This window comes from Dermacentor variabilis, chromosome 10 (genome assembly GCF_050947875.1).
Source record: "Dermacentor variabilis isolate Ectoservices chromosome 10, ASM5094787v1, whole genome shotgun sequence".
In the NCBI taxonomy this organism is placed as follows: Eukaryota; Metazoa; Arthropoda; class Arachnida; order Ixodida; family Ixodidae; genus Dermacentor; species Dermacentor variabilis.
Window position 1 is genome coordinate 85,949,150 of NC_134577.1, and position 24,378 is coordinate 85,973,527.

Genomic DNA, 24,378 nt, shown 5'->3' on the forward strand with positions numbered 1-24,378 from the left:
ATCTAGAAGATGTTGCTAGAATTTTTTATAACGGTTAGCACACGCTCTGTACAAGGACAACACGATAACAATGGCGCGGTTGTCACGAAAGCGAATAGCTTTGTTTGGCAATTCTCCGTTTTTCGTACTGGTCGGCGGTCAGACTTCTCCACCGATGCAACGACACGCGATACCGGGCAATACAACTTCAGGGCGCCTTCGTCCCTAAATGCGGATTAGGTCTGAGGCATAGTGGTTTCCACTCTAGGGTTGTGGCACGGTTGAAGGCTCAGTTGTTTGTCCGTAGTGGCGCTGCAGGATCGTATGCACGCCGCTTGGACTGGCAGTTGCCGAGCGCACTCATCACCAAAGTATGTGGTGCTTCTGATATCAAGACGCGATGTTTCGTTACTGCCAGCTCGATGCAGCTTTGCTTAGTGCCAATTATGACAGTTTGTGGCAGCTGTCCCATGGCATATGGCCAGATTAGTAAGATGTGGCCTCCGTGAAGCCAGCAAAGAAGGTGCAGGTGCGCAGCCGTTTTCATGACAACGCATTCGCGCTGCCATGATTCCGTTATCGTCCTGCTGCCGACCTCGTCCCGCGCTGTGGTGATTCTGGTGTAACGTTGCCGCGGCATGTTACGATCCCGCCGGCGCTGTCACGAGCTCAGTCGCAACGACACCATCACTGTTCTAACGCTACTGTGTCACCTACCAATACCTGTGGACAATAATTTGTGCCACCTTCATCAAACACCGTGATTGATGCCAGTAGTACACTTAGGAAGTGTTGATTCATTTGTTTTCTGAGCTTCCGTAAAGCTATTTTCATACTTTTACATAAACGCGCTGGTTTCCGCAACAATTTTTCAGCAGTGATAACAAGTATACGGATCTCTCGCGGCTGTTCACCTGAATTTGTCCACATTCTAAATCACAAGTCTGTAAAATGTCCTACCAATAAGGAATAATGTTTTCGAAAACATGAGTGTCAGCGAACCAGGTGTTCCATCACACCAGAACAGTTTTGTGGGAGTAGTGAATAGCGCATCATGTGCATCGGGGCCCACTTGTGTTGAGGGAATCAAACGCACTTTCATACTGCTGCATCAAAACACAAAACAAATAATGTTATGCCGGAGAGTGTATGGACCAATATTCATAGGATAAACAATAAATGTAAACTCTTGCTGCGTCACAGAATTAATACTCTCTGGACATCGCAATGCGGTATCAACACATTGTAGACGACGTGCAGGCTTTATTTAGTGTTTCTGCAAAAGTAATGATCGGAGAAACTGGAGAAACTCATTCTCTGTCGCAAGTATTCCTCGTTCGCTCTCATAGACCGAGGCAAAGATTTATTCCATGAGCATATCATCCAAATTTAGTCTCCGTAAATAGAGATCGGATGAATACAAGAAGCTTTGCAGTATTGGCGGTCCTTTCATTTAATTAGTGTGAACGTGGAGTAAGCATTTTCAACTGACAAATAATCGCGTGTATAGGAATCTTTGTTGAAAAGGATTGTCCAGAAAAAGATGACGTAGTTTATCGTGTAGTTGATGCCAGAAAAAGTATTCTGGATGCTAGCTCTTATATGTCCGAAGTGCAGAACTACTCACCAGGTCAGGATACCTTTTTCCCCAAGTGGCGGTTTTGCCAGGTAATGTCGCCGTGTCCCAGACGGATGGTGGTGTACATTCACACATCCTCGTGTTGTACAGCCACCCGACAGAGCTGATCGCGATGACAATGTCCGCGTGCGACGACCTGCATCGAGTGGTGCATATTCTTAGAATATATATTTCCTTTAGATGTAGACTAAAAAAATCTAAACCTTTTGCAAGTGCTTCAATGGTTAACAAAACTTGTTGCATAGCTAGTTGGTTCATGACTTAAGGGCAAAGGGTACGTCGCCAAGCGCAGGAGGACGAAGTGAGATACAAACGACTTAAGTGGTCGCCGATATCCAAGTGCTTATTCACAAGAAACAACGCAATTTATACGTGACACCTAAGTGCAATTGCTTATAGTAAATATAAACAAACAAGTGTAATAGTAGATAAGAACCACTCTTAAGCTAGTGATCATTAGAGGAGATACCAAAGTATTTGCCGCGGCCTGAACTAAACTCTCAAGGCAAGAACATGAGAACGCACATGCATATTAGGGCGCGAAACCGAGCAGCGAACCACATGGGCCAGCTGCACGTCCTAATTTTGACGGCGATTACAGGCTATCAATGATTAATGACATTTCTTTTTCATTTAATGGTGGTAATGGTGTGCTAACGCGCTTATTGCATGTTAATTTGTTTTTTGTAAAGAATGTCTCCATTCTCCCCCTTTCAACGTGGTTTCCTGCTTTCCTTAGATAGGGCGTTTCGTCCACGGGCGGTGCTCAACCACAGCACTTTCTGCAGTCTTTCAGTGCCAAGTTCCCCGCCCATTTTACCAGTTGACTGCCGAGAAGTGGCCTCCCTCACAATCTTCGAAGAGTCGTCTAGCTTGTCCAACATAAACCCTGCCACAGCTTAGAGCAATATTGTGAAGCACATCCTGAACACAATCGGTCTAGTGTGTGGCGTACTTCCTGGAGCACGTAGCCGGCAACATATTCGCCATCAACGGGCAAATCTTCGCCAGATTGCGTGGAGCGAAAACACAACTGGCCCATTGTGTCTGGCTGCAAACTTCTTTATTTTGGGCGCCAGCTTGAGTATGCGTACGGCTTTACGCGCGCATTCATTTTTTTTTCCTTTGGATCCTGCACTTTTTTCCCGTGATTAATTTTTTGAGTCATCCTTTGGCACACCCGTAATAAAGAAGGCAGGAAATCAAGCGCCTTTCAAGCAGCTAATCTGATTGTGACAACCTGTAACAAGATTGCGCTCGCATGATTTCATTAATGCTGAATTGGGTCATGTCATTGCTATTTCCCTTTTGATAAGTTTACAACGTTCGCCCTTAAATGGTAGAACGCTATTCTTGGTCCTCCGGCACACGAAGGCCTTCATGGAACTAAGTTTAAGGTTCAGCAATGGAATTGAGGTGTCATGTGGCATATCCCAGGTGAAATCTAGTCCGCCATGTTCTGTCAAGATGGTGTTTGTTAATTCTGCCACAGCAACGTCAAGGCAAGTGTCAGTTGGATGCAAGAGCGCAAATAAGTCATCCACATATCAGTAAATCCTAACTAAATTACAATTGCTGATTTTCACAGTTTCTGCTCTTGTCAGTGGATAAAGGCGAACAATACGTCTCCCAGCATTGCGAAGTGTCTCACGCATGCGGCTCGCCGGCTCGCAAGCATACGAGCTTTAAGTGGTATATCAGGTCATTTTTTGTGTTTTCATACATCGTCGGTGCGTCGTACTACTCTAACTTCGAATGGACTTCTAGGCGATGTTATTAGAGAGCCCAATCGGAGAGCCGTTTCGAATTTAAATTACCCAGGTATATAAATCCTAAATCCAGTTAAATCCTAGAGGTGTACACAGCTTCTTTTTTCTTATCTTTAGGATTTCCACTCATGGTTACTAGCATATTTGTAGTCCTTGAGTTCGATTAATCTCAGAAGTGCACATTACTTGTGCTATAAATGATATGTCTATTTGACTAATTAAAAAAGTTTGCTCATTACATCTCAAACTATTTACGTTACGGAATATATGGCATTTCGCAAATTCTTGCCATTCACTTCAAAGTTAATGTCCACCTGAAGATAAGCGTAACGATAAAATATGTTTTAGGGCGTGCCTCTCCCAATATGGGGCAAAATTCATTGGTGTTCAGTAAATTTTGAGCTTCCATGTATAAGAAGGGCGTTCTTGGTGAGAAAAGTACATAGAAGAAAAGTGCAATTTTACGGTAAGTTTGACAGTGCTTGTCTCTAAACCGTTTTACGTTCCACATTTCCAAACGCGTGTGCCTCGGGAAATCACTGGCTTCCAGACGACTGAATTCAAATTGTAACGACTGAATAAATCCCAAAGACTGAGTAAACAATTTCGGACACTGATGGTCCCACGCCTTTCCACAACGCCAGAGGAAAGACACCCTATGTAGTGACCTTTAACCATCGTTTTCATAAACTGGCCAGTCGCTTAGGCACTTTGTAGCGCACGGCGCAATACGTGTTATAATTTAGTATATAGTACTGATGTTGTGCGATTCCTACTCGTACCACTTTGTGCCTATTGACCTGTGTTTAGAAGCTACAAGAGTTAGTGTGTTGTCTTCTCGCTGTTGTATCGGTTTGTATTGGAAACAACCCTTCAGTGGGTGCAACAAAATGAACTAGAATAACGCCGACAGAAATTGGACGCGGCCCGTTATTCTCCATCCTGCCTGAACAGCTTGACGTTACAAAGGTACAAGACACAGACAGATGCTTTACACGTGGAAGTGAAAAATGGGCAGGCCATACACTCACATGCACAGGCATTTAAGATACAGAATACCATGTAATAATTATTAAACAGTCTCTGGAATCCTGTCAGTGGTTAATGTTTGTTTTTAACAGCAACTGTGGCGTATGTCTTGTGTGTACATCGGCACGCTCCATCGTGACACCTTCATTAACGGCATTGCTACAGACAGAAACCAAGAAATGCAGTAGAAATCTTGCCCAACCATTCAATAGTGTCTGAAAACAGTGAATATATCTCCATGCAGTAACACAAACTTCCACTCGAAATCGCTATAGTAATTAAATCTAGAGGACAATGTACGCACGTTTAAGGTAATGATTGTTGGCTATGCGTAAGCCATCGTCACTGGTACGAAAATGACCGCACAGGGCAGCAAAGTGCACGCTAGCAGGTGAGTGGCCGTTGGTTCTGATGCGTGTTTAAATGTGCTTAAATTAGGAGCATACATGATACCGCCGTGCAGACCAATTGACGTTGAAGTAGTAGCAGTTCTGAGGAGGACGTGACGTGACCCAATATAGAAAAAAGAAGTGCACGTGCTTGGCACGCTTAGCTTTCTGCAACGAAGCGAATGGTCACAGTTGCAAAGCAACGGAACCTGCTTAGCCCTTTATTCGTTCCCGGAAGAAACTTTTCTCTTTTTGCGAAGTACAAAGTTCGTAGATAGAACATTGGGCCAACACTGAATGACGTGCAGCAAGCGCCGTTTGTTTGCTTAGAGCAGGAACGCAGGATGAGTAAAAATATATGTCTGGTGGCCCGTGACCGGCTTTCTTTTGAAAGCGGGGTCAGAGGGGACTGAACGATGCGGGATCTGCGGCTTCAGTCTTCTCACACACGTGCTTTAGAGAAAAATGTAATGGACACATGTCCTTGACATGTGGTAAAGAGCGGTCGCGACGAATTTCAAACGAATCCATAACTGGCATGGGGGGAAGCCCACTTCCACGATTTCTGCCCGATGTTTCCTCCCACTACTGCAGAAAAAGTTTCCGCAAAATATTTTTTCCCTTTCGTTAATAATGCTTATTCTCGAGGTGTTTTGTACATTTATATAGCAAATAAACACTTTTTTTTCTCGTTTCGATGCGTCTCCTAATTATACGGTGAACTATAAAACTAAAACAAACATGCGAAATATTTATCGGGCGCAGCAAGTGGTTAAAAGCAAATCGTTGACGCTGTAATCATTAACGCGTCAGCGATAATTGTTTTTAGGTTTAATGTGGGTGATACCACAGTATTCGATTTATTAGTTGTAACTATATCATTACGGGCGTCCATGTCCCAGTGTAGACATGCGCGGCGTTATTCTGTAAACTATAGGAAACCGTACATGAGCGTGTGCCAAGACGTCATGTCAGTGCTCAGAGTAGGCTGCCGCTGTACAAAGACCGAGAACACAGGGAATGTTGTTCTTGTTCTCATGAAAAAGCTTAAGGCAGGAGCATTTATACTTGTCACGTATCGTCTAACTAGACTGCATCCACTATTGAACAGTCAGCAACGGAGCATACTGAAAACAGTAGTCAATGGGCAATAGGGCATCAATTTAGAAAATTGCCGAAAGTACAAGTTTTATATAGCCTTTATACAGTATATAGTAGAGAGAACATTTGTTATTTAGATTCCAGATTTTCGGCAATTCATAACATAGCTTGATAGAAGAGGCCATTACTATAAGATGAGTATTTTTCTCAAATTCTACGCTTAAAACGTAAGTATTAGTGGACCTCGAGCATTGTTGATGGTCGTTCTGGTCAGCATTGGAAACCGATGTTCTGGTGCTGGATACAATATCTCCTCTACACCAACTCGCTCGCCTGAACTGTCTAGGTAGCTCGGTGAAGACGAAAAGCTGCAGCATGTTCGTAGGCGGCGTTGGTGTGTGTTGTGTACTCACTCGACGGCTTCTTTGAACAGAATGGTGAAGTCAGCATAGTATTCTCCTTGCCTGCCGTAGTCGTACAGGCCCATCGCCAGTATCGTTCTCTTGGTACTGTCGTTACCTTGCATATTCTTGAGTGCCTGCGATGGCGCATATGGGGAGGGAAAAATGACAGATTTAGTTCTTTGTGCCAGAGAAAGTGCGAAGAAAAAAAGGAAGTTGCAAATGTCCCTGCTTTCGTATTTGGTACGTGTTTACTGGTCAGTCTGAAACCCACTATCGACATATATTTTTGTTCGGTATCTGCATTTAGCGTGAACAACAGCAAAAAAAAAAATTGCTCGTCATTCCAACCCTGCGAAAATCCATGTGCAGCGAAACTGTTGGAAACCGCCACTAAAGCTACTGAGGGCGCTAGCAATGCTTTATTGCTTTATTGCTTCAGGGTAATGGTAGTAGCGTTAATTTTGACAGCATGTCGCCGTCCACAAGGGTACTGCAAGGACATTGAAATTAGGTGCTAGGCTAATTCTTCTACATACGAACGCCTAGTGACGTCACTGCCCACGTAGCAAACTACCGTCGCCGCAGCAGTTTGTGGAAAATTAATCTTTACCGGGAAACGTACGCGGGGCTTCGCATTATCAGGGGAGCCTTATTATCAATTATGTGCTTCGGATGCTTCTTTTGTGCTTGTTCTTTAATGAAATGCATGCATTTCCGCATGTTCTACTCGTGATTCAAAAGAATTCAGGCAGTGTTCGCTTCACTTTTCTCAGTGCTTGAAGCCTCTGCCTTACGGGGGTACGAGTCACACAGCTCCTGGCCCTGCACTGCCACCAGGTTCGGCCCACATTTCCGCTAGCGGTCGAGGACATGAAAAACACCAACCAACGGGAGGCTAACAGCTTGGAAATTCCTACATAGAAGGGTATATTGAGAGATCGTTATTAATATTTTGCTCATTTTGCACACACACACACTGATATATATATATATATATATATATATATATATATATATATATATATATATATATATATATATATATATATATATATATATATATATATATATATATATATATGTATATGTATAAATTTAATTATGTGGTTTAACTTGGCAAAACCACTTTCTGAATATGAGGCATGCCGTAGTGGAGGACTCTGGAAATTTCGACCTCGTTGGGGCTCTTTAACGTGCTCATAAATCTAAGTACACGGGTTTTTTCGCATTTGGCCCCTGTCTATCTAAATACGTCCGCCGCGGCTGGGATTCGATCCGGCGACCTCGTGCTTGAATGCTGGCCGCGGCGGCTGCGTTACATGTATATATATATATATATATATATATATATATATATATATATATATATATATATATATATATATATATATATATATATATATATATATATATATATATATCGAGACATGGATACAGCCCGACCGAAAGATATCAGCGGAGGTGAGAGTGCAGGTGTCCTATAAGCAGAAGGGGGTACATTGACCGTCCTCCTCGTCGAACAAACGTTGCAGTAACTTCAAACAAAGAACAAAAAAGTCCCCTGGCAGCTGCGACCCCTCGCATGCTCTTTGTTAACACATGACCCTCTCCCCAAAATTGCATTGGCTGCGTCTTTCGTCTTTCCTCTCGTGAACACGACTGAATATGCACCTGTTCGCGCGTGGAGAACTCACAAACCGCCTACCTGATTTTAAATTTTTTTTTCATAATGCCGGTGTATGCAATGCAACTTTGTATCACGGTTGATTTCGTTGAGTTGGGCGTGAGTCAGTGCACCTGTTAGTATTCAGGACGTAGCTAAATGTACGCGTGTTTGAGGACTACATACTTTTTCCTTTAGCCAGTGGGCATGTGCGCAATTCTGTTTTCAAGTTTGTGTTTTCTCTCCCTCACTTCTATCTTTATTTCCGGAGACAAATGCACAAAGTGAGGTCTGTGTGCTTGCATTCGCCCTCTTGAGAAGGCCGAACCCCGGCCGAAACGTCACTGAAGTCCGTTTATGCTTTCCCACGCAACTCTAATCTATATATATATATATATATATATATATATATATATATAATATCTTCACCGTATCAAGCCAATAGACACTGAAGCTAGGGAATGCATCAGGGAAATTAGCTGCGGATGAAATTCAAATGCAGGAACTAATTACAGTCAAACGAAGGTGGACGAAAAGATTACGTGTCGCCGGTGTGACGCGAACCCACAACCACCGGCATCCTTTGCACTACCGATTGTGCTACGGCGATGGCCATCAATCCGTTCACTAACTTGGCTACTCATGCTTGCTAGATCTAGCCCTGGGAGTGCTAACCCAGGCCTAGTAAACAAGCAAAATACACTTATACTCTGGGAAACTCAGTATGACTACGACCATTATGCAGTTTGTCTCCATCGCCTAAGACCCACAGGTTTATCGAAAGTATGACTCAAGTACCTAACGCCCGGTATACAGAACTGTTAAAATGATTCTGCAAAGCTGATTTACGTGCATGGAACAAGGTTTTAAAGTCTGCCAGCTCTCTCACAGAAGGTTGTGAAGCTTCGTCATTCGAGTCGATTGGACTCCGGTAAGTGTTTTCTGCGATGAAGCAGGCTGATTTATTCGAAATTCGATAGTAATTCAAGGTTCTCAGGCTCGTCTCGTAAGGTTCGAGAACGGCGATGTGTCTATCAGTCTACCACAGCAATATATTACGAGCTAAAAGTTTCAAATAAGCGTAGTCTATAAATACAGTTCTTTGATAATGAGTGGGCCTTGCCTGACGTACCTATTACCGTTAGGATACATGAGCAAATTGAGCAATAAATTAGGTTTATACAAGTTTCGCATTTGGCTTCGGCCGACTCACCAAAAATGAGCATATTTAAAAGTAAAATAACCATTATTTGGATATTATTAATGTTTCTGCTAACTTAGTGGCAATATGGTCATCAGGTTGTGTTTGTAGAAAATGTTATAGTTTCTATTCTGTTGTCAGTAATTAGCATTTTCTAGCCTTTCAAGCATTTGTTTAGCTGGTATTAATCGGTTCCTAAGCCGTTGCTCTGTAGGCGCTGGTAACATGAAATGTACAAGCGCATTTTTACAGCCAATGAAGGAAACCAACGAATGACTATTGAATATGAACACATCTAGTGCACAAAGTTTGCAAAATACTTGATAAAACATTTTAGAGGCGCAAGAAACGTGGTTGAATTGCCACAACGAAAGCTCACCCATTGATGGCAATAAATCACTACATTCCACGCAACCCGCGTTTTTGCCACACCCCGAGCTCAATCCGTCGAACAGGTGGTTTTTTTTTTCCATCGAATGTGAAGTTTGACTTTCCAGAGAACAGAGCAGAATTCTTCGTTTGTTGGGTGCACCAAACCTTTGCATTGTGGTAATGAGTCTCGCACGTCCTACAGCCCCGTAAAGCATTTTAAGAGGCCCTGAAGTGCTTGTGATCGCTATCACTTACCTTCAGAGCCGGTTTCGTTCGCTGCAACAGGTGTTGCGCTTTCGCTGGGGCGGCCAACATGTTTAGAACACCATAGTGCACGATGTTGTTTGTCCTGGCTATACGTTTCAGCTCCTCCTCTACAGAGAGGATACTAGCAGGTGTCACGTACCTGAGTGGAAATGAACGCCGTTTTTGGTAATCTGTGATCACAATCCCGATTGGCTATCGTTTCAAATGCGTAAATTGCTGTGCCTGCCAATGAGGCCCTCGAATCCGCCGGAATGTTCTCACGTTTTCTTTACTTTTGCGTGTATCCAGTGCAACACAAAGAATCAACGTTCTATTGGAGCTGTTTACGTATGCCACGCTGAAGCAGTAGTGGCAACAGGGGAAGGCGCAAACGATATACTACTTTCAGGTTTAGCCCATGGTTCAAAATAACTTTTTTTTCATATGCTGCCCGCAGGCCTCAGAGGAGAAGGAGGCATTCAGGGCCAAGTGAAAGAAAGCGGCGGCACAGTTGGAGTAATTTTGAAAGACCAGGACCAAACTCAATTATTCAATAAAAGTAATGAGAACGTGCCTAATGATTGATTGAAGCGACATAAAGGATGGCAACATGAAGAGAAGGACATAGAACGTACTCTTTCTCTTCCTTCTGACTACCGTCATTTTTGGCGCTGATTTCATATATGTAGTTAGGAAAAATAAAGAAATATGACCGCCCAAGCACTCCGTACAGATGGTTAACCAGCGAGGCTGAAACGTGTGGCCCCGGTGTTTATCGCTGGGTTGATCTCGACGGTTCATTCAACAAAGGCTTGGCCGGCTGCCTGATCCTCGGTATGCAGTTGAAGCTTGCGCTCGGCTGCATGAGTTAGATCTTGTGCCCGGTATGCAGCATCGGCACGGCATAGACGAGCTCGTTCCCTGTTCTGCTCGTGGATTTGCTGATCGAAAGCTGCCTGCTTCTAAGGAGTACGTGTGACGCGGGGCCTATCTATTTTGGAGCAGGAGAGAAGCTGCTGCGCACGCGCTCGGTTAGCGACGGAGAGCAACGATGTCATTACTGGCGCAGCTAACTCGACACCACCTAGATAGCACAGCGCCTTATCACACTGATCCATGACGTCATGTTGCCTGGCGTGACTGCCATAAAATCTAATGGGGTGCTCCCGAGTAGGCAAAAGGGGTTTTGACGTCACCGCTTTCATCACACCAGCCTTGTCAAGGAAATTTCGATCATGTAACGCGACGTCATTGATCCGATTAAACAGACGTTGTGCTATGTAGGTGGTGTTTGCTAATCGCGCGCCTCTCTATCACTCTACTTTTTTTTGCGCATGCGCATGGGCTTGCGCTGGACGAGTTTTCGGCTTACAGGTGTTGTGCAACATTCAGCTTCGCTGCAACATTTTACAGCTTAGCTGTAAAGATTACTGAATGTTGCACAACACACTTAAATATAAGTGCCATACAAAGAGCACATTACTAAAACTCCTGAATGAATACGGAATATCGTGCCGACTAAGCTGGTAAATGGAAATGATTACATTCTTCAGGCACTAAAACCAGCCCTCCTCCTAATGATGTGAAACCAGTATATATATTGCAGATATCAGAAATTATGTCTGTAAAACCTCATAGGAATTCGTAAGACATTGTTTTTGCAATGTGGTTACAAAATGATCAGGCTGTATTAAAATTGTGCCTTATTGTGCGAGACGGTTCCTGTAAAATTGCCGGTGTGTGGAAAAAATGCACCTCTGAAAGCAACTGCCTTACATCATTGAAACATATTTCAGTCAATGCCTCATGAAATACATAGCAGGATCCTCAGTAAGAGGGAGTAAAGGTGAGGATAAGAGTAATATACTTGCAGATGTAAAATCGGAATGAAAATTTCGTACTGTGTAGCTAGAATGACGGACTTAATTTTTAGCTGTAGATTCGACTGTGCAACGTTGGGAGCTCGCCGATAACTAAGAAATGAAACCAGCATACCAGTGCTGCTGGCGATTGAGTCGATCGATTTACAAAAGATTGTTCGGTCCTCCAAGGAGGCCGCTATTCTGGTCGTAAACAAACGTGGGCTGTGCAAACCAGTTATCAATAAATGTACAGTTGAAGTATTTCCTTAAGGACGATGGTGTGGGCTAGCCTTTCTTATGAACAAGGTTAATATGGGGTGTCCAAGAAAGGGTATTATTACATAAGATATATAGATGTGATAAGCCTGAATCAAGCGGAGAATTAGCAAATATTGAGAAGTAGGAGATGGCCTTGCAGTCACAAATATTATCCTGTGTTTTTAGCCGTTAGGTTCACATGGCGTGCCTAACACCAATTAACTACGCTGGATACTTCAGTCTGGAATGAGGCAGCAACGTTAAGTTGGTACAAAAAGACGCAGACATCTGAAGAAAGGCGCATTTCAAACGACAGAAAGCACTAAACAGTGAGTTGAGCTAATTCGATTAGCGGATAGAGATTGTGTGTGGTTAGTGAGAAACCAGCGCCGCTGAGGGAGCCCCGTTTTCGATGCCGCTACCGGTGCATGAATGATCTCGAAGCAGTGGAAAGTGCAGACTTGGCAGCGCAATCAAGGTTTCTACGCATTCTCACTACTAGAAGGAGCTGCTGTCGACATGCAGAGAGTCTGTGGTCTGCCGAGTTGCTACTACGCGAGATAACTGTTATTGAAGCTGTTTGCGACTTGTGAGCGATTTGGAGCGAGAGTGACACATATTGTTGCAATGCAGAACAGGACGTGCAGGCAAGAGACGATGACGAAGAAGTGTTGCTGCTGGGGCGCTTCGGCAGCCATGTTATATTGTGTGAGCTGCTGCCTTCAGCGGTCGCCTTGCGTAAGGAACATTCGTGCTTCTCTCCGCCTCGAAACAATGTTGTTACGTAGGAAGACGCTGAGGAAAAGCTATATACAAGTATATTTACAAGGAAATAGGCCGCGCATGGGCAAGAGGAAGCAGCCCGCACTAGCCTCTCGTCGTCGTCGTCGTATTCACACTGCTCGCCTCTTCGTCATCGCAACTACTGTTCCGTAGCACTACCCCCGGAGACAAAAGCGCCGTCCCGGAGCGACTGAAAGCCGGACTTGGAAGCAGTGTAGTAGGCCTTGAGGCTATTGACATGCACGACATCGCGAGATGCCAGAGCAGAGGACGAGGTTGAACTCACAGGAGCAATTTCGTACGTCACAGGTGACACCTGGCGCAACACGCGGTAGGGCCCTGTGTATCGCGAAAGGAGCTTCTCGGAAAGTCCAGCGTGACGAGAGCGCGACTACAGGAGCGCGAGCGCACCAGGCGACAATTGTACGTCACGATGTCGGGCGTTGTGCTGACACTGCTGAGTGGTTTGGGAGGCCGTCAGTCGAGCACGGGCAAGCTGGCGTGCATGGTCGGTGAGGGCGATGGCGTCGCGCGCATACTCGCTTGTTGAGATCGCAGCAGGAGGAAGTGCTGTGTCTAGCGGCAAGGTCACTTCGCGACCGTAGAGTAGATAAAATGGAGAAAATCCGGCGGTGTCGTGCTGGGATTAATTGTACTCAAATGTGACGTAAGAAAGGGCAATGTCCCCGTTGTGGTGGTCCTTGGAAACGTACTTGGACAGCATATCGGTAAGAGTATGGTTTAAACGCTCCGTCAGGCCATTGGTTTGAGGCTGGTATGAGGTAGTCAGCTTGTGCTGAATGGAGCAGGAACGCACAATGTCGGCGATAACTTTCGAGAGGAAGTTACGACCACGGTCAGTAAGCAGCCGTCGCGGGGCGCCATGAAGTAAGATAATGCCAAGCACGAGAATGTCCGTATCCTCAGTGGCGCAATTGATAGAGAGAGCCCGCGTGATAGAGTATCGGGAGGCGTAATCAGCTGTGACGGCTACCCATTTGTTCCCAGAGGATGACATGGGAAAGGGACCGAGGAGGTCCAATCCAACACTATAGAACGATTCAAGAGGGACGGTGATTGGCTTGAGATGACCGGCAGGAAGCACCTGAGGTGTTTTCCGATGCTGGCAGGGGTCACAGGCAGCAGCATAGCGTCGGACGGAGCGAGCGAGACCAGGCCAATAGAAGCGGCGGCGGACGCGGTCGTACGTGCGGGATACCGAAGAGGGGTCCTGTAGTGGGTGTGTCATGCATCTCAAAGAGCCCACTTTGTCGTAAATGTTTTGTCACGACAAGAAGAAGATCCGAGCCGTCAGGGAGGAAGTTCCTTCGGTACAGAATGCCGCCCTGGAGGACATATCGGTGAACGGATGCGTTGGTAGGTGTAGAGCGCAGACGCTCGATGAGTGTTCGCAGCGATAGGTCTCGGTACTGCTCATCGGTGATGTTAGCGAAGGCAGACACTGAGCAAATGCCGTTGGCGGTACTACTGGCGGCGTCGGCAGGCTAGTCAACCGGGTAGCGAGACAGACAGTCAGCGTCATTGTGTAGTAGGCCAGATTTGTAGATGACAGAATACAAATATTCCTGGAGGCGTAAGGCCCAGCGAGCAAGCCTCCCTGTAGGATCTTTTCATGAGCATAACCAGCAGAGCGCGTGATGGTCTGTGACAACGCAAAACGGTCCGCCATATAAGCATGGGCAACCGCCCGAACTAGGGCCAGACACTCATGCTCAGTGATGGAATAGTAGCGCTTTCGCGGGTGAGAGGAGCCTGCTGGCGTAAGCGATAACACGGTTGTTGCCAAGCTGGCGTTGCGCCAATACTGCGCCAATTCCGTCACCGCTGGCATAAGTGTGGACATCGGTAGGCGCAGAAGGAGTGAAATGGGACTGAACGGGAGGCATTGTTAGAATGTAGATTAGATGCGAGAATGAAGAGGCCTCGTTATCGCCGCACTGGAAAGGGGCGTCTTTATACAGACGCTCGGTTAGTGGTCGTGCTATGACGGTGAAATTTTTCACAAAACGGCGGAACTACGAAGAAAGGCCGATGAAGCTGCGGACATTCTTGACGCATTTCGGAACAGGGAAGTGCGTAACAGCATGAATTGAATCTTTCCTGGGTCTGGTTGCACTCTCCTCGCGTCAACGAGATGTCCAAGGACGGAAATCGGGTGACGGCCGAATTGGCACTTCGATGCCTTGAGTTGCAGACCGGCTTGACGAAAAACGTCCAGGACTGCTGAGAGGCGCTCGAGGTCAGTAGAGAACGTTGGGGAGAATAATATAACGTCGTACAAGTAGCACAAGTACGTGGACCATTTGAAACCGTGGAAAAGGGAGTCCATCATGCGTTCAAAATTGGCAGGAGCGTTACACAGGCCGAACGGCATCACTTTGAATTGACAAAGACCGTCGGGTGTTACAAAAGCATTCTTCTGGCGGTCGAGATCGTCCACGGCAATCTGCCAGTAGCCACAGCGAAGGCCAGTAAAGGAGAAAAAGCGAGCACTGTGGAGGCAGTCAAATGCGTCGTTAATCCGAGGTAGGGGATAAACGTCCTTTTTGGTAACACTGTTAAGGTGCTGGTAATCCACACAAAAGCGCCATGAGCCATCCTTCTTTTTTACCAGTACAACAGGTGAAGCCCATGGACTACATGACGGTTCAATAATGTTCTTTGAAAGCATTCTGCGAACTTCGGCATGAATAACTTGACGCTCAGCCGGTGACACTCGATACGGGCGGCGATGAATAGGAGGGGCTTGACCGGTAATAATGCGATGTTTAGCAGGCGTAGTTTGGGCCAAAGGACGATCGTTAAAGTAAAAAAAAATATCGTGGTAAGAAAATAAAATGTGGTAGAGCTCAGGAGCGTGTTCGGATGGCATGTCGGGCGCAATCATTTTCTGTTAGTCTTCAATGGTACAAGTTGCCGACTGCGATGGTAGAGGAGGATCGGATGAATTCTCGTCTATTACAATAGATAACATTGAGCGATCCTCGCATGATCAAAGCTGGGCCAGAGACATCCCGCGTGGTAGCACTTGTGTCGTCAAGCCAAAATTGACCACTGGCAGGCAGACCCCATTCGCCGTAATAGATAAAACTGTGTGAAGTACTGCGATTCCGTGTGTAACGAGGACGTCTTGCATAAGAGCTGCGATGTAGTGACCGCCAAGGACTGGTGGGGATGACACTAAGTCAACGTAAGTCAGTGCCGAAGGTGGAAGGCGAACGAAGTCGACGGAACTGACGCAACTGCGGTGCGATTCAGCGGGATCCAGAACTGGCAGGTCAAGGCGGCGAGTACTGGCGGAACAATCGATGAGAGCAGAATGTGCGGAGAGGAAGTCTAAGCCGAGGATCATGTTGTGGGGACAGTGACCGATGAATTTGAATAGCACGATAGTGGAGCGATCGGCGACTGAGACGTGCGCGGCACACATACCAATCACGGGGGCTGCTGCGCCATCGGCGACACGAACAACAGGCGTCGAGGCTGACGTGATTATTTTCTTGAGCTGGTTACGAAGGTCAGCGCTCATTACCGACAAATGCGCCCCAGTGTCTATAAGAGCAGACACTGAAACACCGTCGACTTGCACGTCAAGAAGGCTCAGATGAGTGGGCAACGTCAGTAGAGGATTTGGCAGCGTAGGCAGCAATGCAGCGTCACCTCGAGGAGCAGCATCGTCTAGTCTTCCGACTGGGAGCGGCATCCGAAGAGAGTCGTCGAATAGGAGCGACGGGGCTGGAGAGAGCGAGATTTTCGTCGTTGGGCTGAAGGTGAACGATAATAGGGGCGGTTCGGCGCAGGAGAATCAGTGGCGGCATTATCTGAGCGTTCGGCATAGGGACGAGAAGGGCCACCTGAGGGGCGAGAGTAGGAAGAATAAGTAGACCCCGTCGGGGTACACCAGCGACTGCGACAGTGCCGAGAAATGTGCCAGATTCGATGGCAGTGAAAACAAATGGGCTGGTCTTCAGCAGTGCGCCACTCAGGTGGGTTGCGGAAACGTGGTGGGTAAGAAGATGCGGGACGGGGCGGAATCAAAGAAGCCGGGCGGGTATCAGGGCGTTGAGCCGAGCAGATGGTGTGAATACCCATGTTGGCGAACTGCTGGAGGACAACTGCCTCGATCAGGGAAACCGTGACTGCAGGTACGTTTGTGCGGCTGGAATCGAAGGCAGCCGGTCAGGCGGCCTCGACCTCACGCCGGACGAACCTGGTAACATTGCCAGTGTTGTCGGGACGAGGAGCGTTGGCACAGGAAGATGTCACTGGGGTGTTGGGCAGACGGCCAAACTGCTGGTCGATACGTCGGCTTTTAGCGAGTTCCAGGAGGCGGCACTGTTTCATAACTGCATCCAACGTTGCCACGTTGTTGAAAACAAGCAAGTTGAAGGCGTCATCGGCAATGCCTTTGAGGATGTGTGAAACCTTGTCTGACTCAGTCATGTGTGCGTCAACTTTGCGGAACAGAGCCAAGACGTCCTGAATATACGTGAAATAAGGCTCTGTTGACGTCTGCACACGGCCCGGCCGGAAAGAGCCTTCTGCGCGGCAAGCTGGTGACCGTAGTGGTTCCCGAACAAGTCTCGGAGCTTTCCCTTATGCGAATCCCAAGTGGTGAGCTCACCTTCGTGCGTCCGAAACCAAACTCGAGTTCTGCCACCGAGGTACAATACTACGATAGTAGGGTTATACCGGTTATTGCGGCTGACATGTTCATACAGCCTGATTCAGTCATCGACGCCTTCCCCATCTTTGCCCGAGAATACGCCAGGATCACGGGGAGCGGCGAGAGTGATGTAGGTCGTCGAAGTGCCAGCAGGTGTCGGAGCCGGCGCAGTCGAGTTGTTTTCGCCACGAGTTATGAAGGAAGGCTCGTCGTACCGTCCACTGTGAAGCTCCGTCACGAGGTACAGGGAATGTCCACCTCCACCAGATATGTTACGTAGGAAAACGCAGAAAAAAAGCTATATACAAGTATATCTACAAGGAAATACGCCGCACTTGGCCAAGAGGCAACAGCCCACGCTAGCATCTCATCGTCGTCGTCGTATTCACACTGCTCGCCTCTTCGTGATCCCAAATACTGTTCCTCAGCAATATTGTCAAACATTTCAGTACAATAAGTGCATCAGGTGTTTTTCACTAGAGAATTAGCATCGACGGCCTCAATGGTTTGAATTTGTTTAAATTGTAGGGTCAATAGCTACAAGAGCGCAGTTGATGTGTTGCGTGTGAAGACGTCCGAGTACATTTATTGACAAGACGTAGCTTTGCAGAAGCAAATTTAGAAGAGCAGATGAGACGGCCTGCATACAAGAAAACCCCGGTGATGCATGGTACACGTCAGCTACCTCGAGAAGTGCAGGCGAAAACGGGAACGTCCAGAACCGCGAGTACTCACGTGCTTCGACGCATTGCATTTGTGTACTCCTCGATAATTTTTGCAACATCCAATTCACAACACACCTAAACAAATGTTACGAATGGTTGTTATATTTTATCCCAGGAATGCGGCCGGTCGTCGCATTCGAACGTGATACATGCAGCAGAATGGCATACCCACTATGTCGTGGTGGATGGTGTGACAGTCCAGATGACTGCGCGTGCGAAATGCTGCATCTTATAAGTGCCCTTCCTTCATTGTGAAATCAATGCAGAAGCAATTCCTCTGAACGGAGTGCCGATCACTCTGCTTGTGCTTCCTAGCCAGTAGTCGATGAGCATCGTTTTGATTGTCGCTGTCAAGCAACTCGCCCATGAACTGTCTTAATAAACGCGCATGTCCAAACTACTTTCTTGCTTTCGTGAGAACGCGGGGTCATTCATCATACGTGCACCACGGAACGCGTTGGAGATAAGATTTCCAGCATACCAATCAAAACCACACCTTCGTGGACAATGGCTATGGTATGATGCTGCTTAGCACCATGACCAGGCACGTACGCAGTATATATCTTCGGGGGGGGGGGGCCAACACAAGCGGACTTTCTATGCAAATATGGGGATGGTACTTTTACTAGCACAAATGTGAATAATCCCACAATTCGTCATAAATACCAGTAAACCCGGAAAAGAGAATTGAAACAACGTGTATCTCACAGGTATGCCTGTGAGATACACCTATTCTTTACTTGGCAAACAGCCAGGCACGTACCAACGAGGGGGGGGGGTCCCCTGGGGCGCCCAAGGGGGGGGGGGCGGGCGCCCCCCCGAAATTAAGCCGCATAGCCCCCTGCCCCCTATCTGCCCACGCCACCACCCTCACACACATTCCTAAAGCGCCGACAAATCAATCTACTCGTCGGTCAGCATTTTACTGCCTTTAACTTTGAAAACAGTGTATGACTAACTTCTGTCGTTTTTTTTTTCGTTGTCGTTTAACAGAAAAAATCATCATGTGGGCCGATCCTGGTGATAGTGCAGAAAGGGTCCAAGATCAACGGCACATACCCCTGTGGACTCGGGAACCTGTAACGTGCCCTTCAGAATCTTCGGGATGGGATCACGTATGGGGAGCGCTTAACGCCTGCTTCACCTCCGCCGCGGGTGGGCCCGGTGATGCAATATCTTCGGCATCGGCCTACGTATGGGGTGCTGGTAATGCCTGCTTCGCCTCCACCGCGGGTCGGCCCGGCATTGCACTACCTTTGGGATGGACCCACGTATGGCGAGTGCTTAACGCCTGCTTCACCTTTACCAAGGGTCGGCCCGATATTGCACTATCTTCAGGCCGACCCGCAAAGGATGTGAAACACTTTGCTTTTTGTTTGAGAGCTTTGACTGTCAGCCGTCGCTGCCATTCCATCTTCACAGAGTAGAATAGTCAATTTTTGCACTCCTTCTAGATGGCGGTAGTTAGCGGCATCTTCTGGGGTGTGGAGGGCAGTTTTCTCATCTATTCGGTGCCCGCGCGAATAACTCAAGGTCAATTCAGTTGTCACCATCTATTGCAGCAGGCAAGGCGTAGTTTATGGTTTTAATTATAGTATTTTGTTTACAATGCCCAACACAACTTTTTTTTCACCATCTATTCAACGATCCCGCGTAACGCTGTTTCTTCGTTAGTTCAACCTTCTTTGTTTAGACTGATCCAGGGGTTAGGAAAAGGATTCGGTTCAAGGTCAGCAGGTCTGTATGCTTGTGGAACGTGTCTTTGCCGGAGAAAACGACAATTGCGTTTAACTTTTCCTTTTGCTTCATTATTCCCTCGAGTGATGGCTCGCCGCGACGTTGGCAGGTCCTCGGAACCATATATATATATATATGGTTCCGTTATAATACGTTAGATATACGATAGATATATATAGATATACGTTAGATAAGGTGGAAAATAAAATATTGCCAAACTGCGTTCAACATCAGACATTGCCATAACTGTTCAAACCACAAGCAATATGACTGCCATCCGTCACCTCGTCTGGTGTTCCCCTAATTATACAGTGCTTTTCGAGCAAAATTGGCAACTGGAAACAACAGTCGCAAGGAGATGAGTAATTAAGCTATCTATTAAGGCAGAAAGCCAAGGTGACAGCCAAACAGGGAGGAAAAGCGAAAAGTCGTTGTAAAAATATTTATTATTCAACATCTTTTTATTTAAAACGGAAGTAGAGAAAAGGATGCCGGATGTGGAGAATAATTTCGAGTGCTTTGAATGACGCTTCTACAGTTACCAATCGAGCCGCCTGACGTAGCCACTTCCTTGTTGCGCTAATGGGGGTAGTTTTTTAACCTTCTGTGGTGGGCGCAGTACGTGTAGAATCGCAGCGTCCTGCTCGCTACGCGGTTTTACGGCACTCGTGACCACGCATCATTACGTAACTTCCCAAATAACAACACGAGTCGGTTTTGGCACTTGGTAGAGCAGTGAACGAGGGATCCAAAAGAAATGTGATTGTTGCAAAAATAATTTCTCTGTAATTATTCCAGAGCTAATCCAACAAAACGCTACTACAAATGTTTATTTTGAACTTTCGCTTGTTAAGTTGTTCTTGGCAAGGTTCTTCCTGCCCATCATTCAGGCGCGGGTCCATTTGATGTGGTTCGCTGTTTGACAAGTAAACAATAGGTGTATGTCACAGGCGTACCTATGAGATAAACGTTATTTCAATTCACTTTTCCGGGTTTACTGGTATTTATGGCGAATTCTGGGATTATTCACATTTGTTCTTGTAAAAGTAGCCTCCCCCTCATTTGCATAAGAAGTTACCTTGGGTTGCCCCCCCTCCCCCGCGAAAAAGAATCGTGATCGTTGAATACATGGTGAAATAAAAATTGTGTTGGGAATTATAAATAAAATACTATAATTAAAACAATAAACTACGCCCTGCCCGCTGCGATAGATGGTGACAACTGAATTGATCTTGAGTTAATCGCGCGGGCACCGAATCGATGAGAAAACTGGCCTCCACACCCCTAGAAGATGGCGATAACTACCGCCATCCAGAAGGAGTGCAAAAATTGACTTTTCTACTGTGTGAATACGGCAACGAAAGCTGACCGTCAAAGCTTTCAAACCAGAAGCAAAGTGTTTCACATCCCCTGCGGGTCGGCCCGAAGATAGTGCAATATCGGGCCGACCCTTGGCAAAGGTGAAGCAGGCGTTAAGCACTCGCCATACGTGGGTCCATCCGAAAGGTAGTGCAACACCGCGCCGACCCCCGGTGGAGGTGAAGCAGGCATTAACTCCCCATACGTAGGCCGATCACAAAGATATTGCAATACCGGGCCGACCCGAACCGGAGGTGAAGCAGGCGTTGAGCGCTCGCCATACGTGGGTCCAACCCAAAGGTAGTGCAATGCCGGGCCGACCCGCGGTGGAAGCAGGCATTAACAACACCCCATACGTAGGCCGATGCCGAAGATATTGCAATACAGGGCCCACCCGCGGCGGAGGTGAAGCAGGCGTTAAGCGCTCCCCATACGTGGGCCCATCGCGAAGATTCTGAAGGGCGCGTTACAGGTTGCCGATTCCACAGGGGTATGTGCCATCGGTCTTGGACCCTTTTTACACTATCACCAGGATCGGCCCACATGATTATTTTTTCTGTTAACGGACAACGAAAAAAAACAATGGAAGTTAGCAATTCACTGTTCTCACTGTAAAAGGCAGGAAAATGTTGACCGCGGAGTACATTGATTTGTCGGCGCTTTAGGAATGTGTGTGAGGGTGGGGGCGTGGTCGGATAGGAGGCGGGGGGGGGGCTATGCCGCTTAATTTCATGGGGGCCCGGGTCCCTCCGGGCCCGCCGCTGGGTGCGTGCCTGACCATGACGTTGGTATATTTCCCACCATCGCGGTCGTATTCGGAAGTCAGTAAAAGTGAAAAACCGAAATTACTCGTGTGCATTACTTCGCGCGCCGGTCATAGGATCACAATTGATTGACGTTAAAGCAAAGGCCAACAGTACGAGCACTCTAATTGGTGCGAATGTGCGGTGGAATAAAGGCGTCGGTAGCTTTAGGACTTTTTATTCGATCGAGTTAAAAATGGCGATCTAAATGAACAAAGTTGAAAGAAGATTGCTATCTGCTGTGAAGATTGACGGTGCATTCGAGGTATTTGGTGCAAAGTAGATGAACTACACGCCGTAGCGGGACATGGACAGAGCATCAAAAGTATCTCAGCAGGGTTTAAAAGTGGAGAAGTATGCGTTTTTAATTTCATTAGTAGAGTAACCATAACTTACTCACCGGGAGTCGAAACTGATTCCTCCGGACGTTTTCTTGAGCCTTGCCGTTTCGTTCTTAAAGATTTCCCACGAAAGCGAGACATCTACGCCCCGCATGATGCCGCCACTGACGACCACGTTCCAGTAGAACAGGTAGTGACACAAGCCGTCCGGTGGGTACATGTATCTGAATACCGCAAATCCGGAAACTGTGCAGATGAGTTCTGTGACTGAGGACAGAAAACAGCGTCCACAAGGATGGTGCTGTGACAGCGCAACAAGTGTACACAAGATACTGCTACGATTTGTGTGGTCATTCTTGACCTGTATAAGACACTGCGCGGAGATTTTCGCATAAAGCTCACTACTAAGAGATGACAAAAAATACCGTTGCTGGCCTTGTACCTCCCGATTGAGATTTCACAATTTACATAGGTAAGCGGCTGAGAATAATGGTAACAGACTAAGTCATATGTCAGTTCGCCTATATAAAACACGATTATGGCGCTCAAAATGATTTGAAGGCTAATATTTACGCCATATGAAGTCAAATTTTGAGGAACGCTAAATATTTACAGGTGCCGGGCCACGTATAGTAATATGTTCAGCACGATGACTGGCACATAAGCGTGTATATGTTCTCTAAAATTATGTACCATCTACAACATGCCTATAAGATCGATGTAGACGCAGATTCGATTGTGCGTTAGCGTCTGCAGGTAACCATTGTCTTGAAACAGCTGTTTGCCTTTATTTCAAAGCCGATATACCCGCTCTATTGAAGCGATTTACAAAGCTACGGGATTTGTGAAAAAGAGTGCACATATTTCACCACCAGGATGCTAAAAGGGCTGTGAGAAATCGATTGCATACAGCTTATCTGTGCTATAAAAATACATGACACTCAGAGCCCGTGACAAAGAGAGTGGGAACACTGCTGCTAGTGATGCGGTATGGCTGAAGCGTCGGTTGTGTAGAGATGGCAGGAAAGGAAATGTCCTGCTGCGCTTTGAAAGCTCACCAAGCAGTTGGCGCCTAGTAAGTCATAGTACATCTCTATGTGTGTCATAAGCTTGGTGGGGTTCATAGCTCAGTTATTTGCGGTCCTCATAGTAATCAGTTACGCGCCCTTTGTGTCCTATTATTCCGTCCGCCTAGCAGGACGTACAACCTACTCCCTACGAGTGCCTTGTCCCCTGAAACTTAGTGAGGCTTCACTTTTCAACACGTTAGTTATTATAACTAGAGGCATTTTCCATTTGTTCTGCTTCTAACTGTATGACGCAAACGGCTCGCTGGACGATAGCGTTCACAGAGCACAGAACACATACCTGCCGAACGTATGAAACTTAAAATTTGTGACATGTTACGAACAGGAACACGGAAGTGGGTAAGAGTTTGACACCCATTCGTTAGAATCTTGCCCTGAGCCCACACAATTTTAGCATAGGAACGCGAATACCAAGTTGGGACGGTGTGCACAGGAAGCAGATAATACACAGTGACAAGCAATTTATTTGTGCACATTACATAAAAAAATGAGCTCATTGCATGTCCATTGCTTTCTTTCGAAAATGTGACAAATTCCCGAACTAATTCCTTGCTGAGGAAAGTAACTGAGTAATTATAAAATAGTAGTCGATTTCCCAACCTATGTTACATATTTATTCAAATGCTGGAAGTAGCAGTTGGAATGAGTATTTCAATGCCTACTGTGTAGACCTTCGCACGTTATAGATCTGCGCTAAGAATTGTTTTTCGAATTTTTCAATAGTCATCGTCCGCAGTTCTCTTGTAGAGATATCTGTGAAGACACTGAAAACTATAGCTCGATGTCCGCACTGCAGTGAAGGGCGCGCTTAGTATATGGGAACACTTTGCGCACAAGATCGCGTTTGCTGAGTGTCGCGATGTGTGGGTCGAGATCCCCTATGAAGCGCAGAGCTTCGTCGGGGCTCGAGTTAGCGGAAAACCCTTCCCGTAGAGCCTTATAG

General features: G+C 46.6%; 1 protein-coding gene across 1 annotated transcript; it reads right to left on the minus strand.

The window, feature by feature from the left end:
- Positions 1-1,031: 1,031 nt before the first annotated feature.
- On the minus strand, positions 1,032-22,594 carry LOC142559833 (uncharacterized). The gene is made up of 5 exons (XM_075671509.1): positions 22,407-22,594; positions 9,802-9,952; positions 6,320-6,444; positions 1,607-1,754; positions 1,032-1,085 (listed from the first exon to the last, which is right to left on the minus strand). Exons 1-5 carry the CDS (start codon positions 22,565-22,567, stop codon positions 1,032-1,034), a joined length of 639 nt encoding a protein of 212 aa, XP_075527624.1. The 5' UTR covers positions 22,568-22,594.
- Positions 22,595-24,378: the final 1,784 nt, after the last annotated feature.

Excerpts from the sequence above, each read along its gene's own strand:
- LOC142559833 (XM_075671509.1), bottom strand. The coding sequence starts at position 22,567 with ATGTACCCACCGGACGGCTTGTGTCACTACCTGTTCTACTGGAACGTG. Across the intron at positions 6,445-9,801 it reads GAACGAAACCGGCTCTGAAG|GCACTCAAGAATATGCAAGG; the intron begins GTAAGTGATAGC and ends GCGCCATCGCAG. Across the intron at positions 1,086-1,606 it reads GAAAAAGGTATCCTGACCTG|CAGTATGAAAGTGCGTTTGA; the intron begins GTGAGTAGTTCT and ends GTTTTGATGCAG.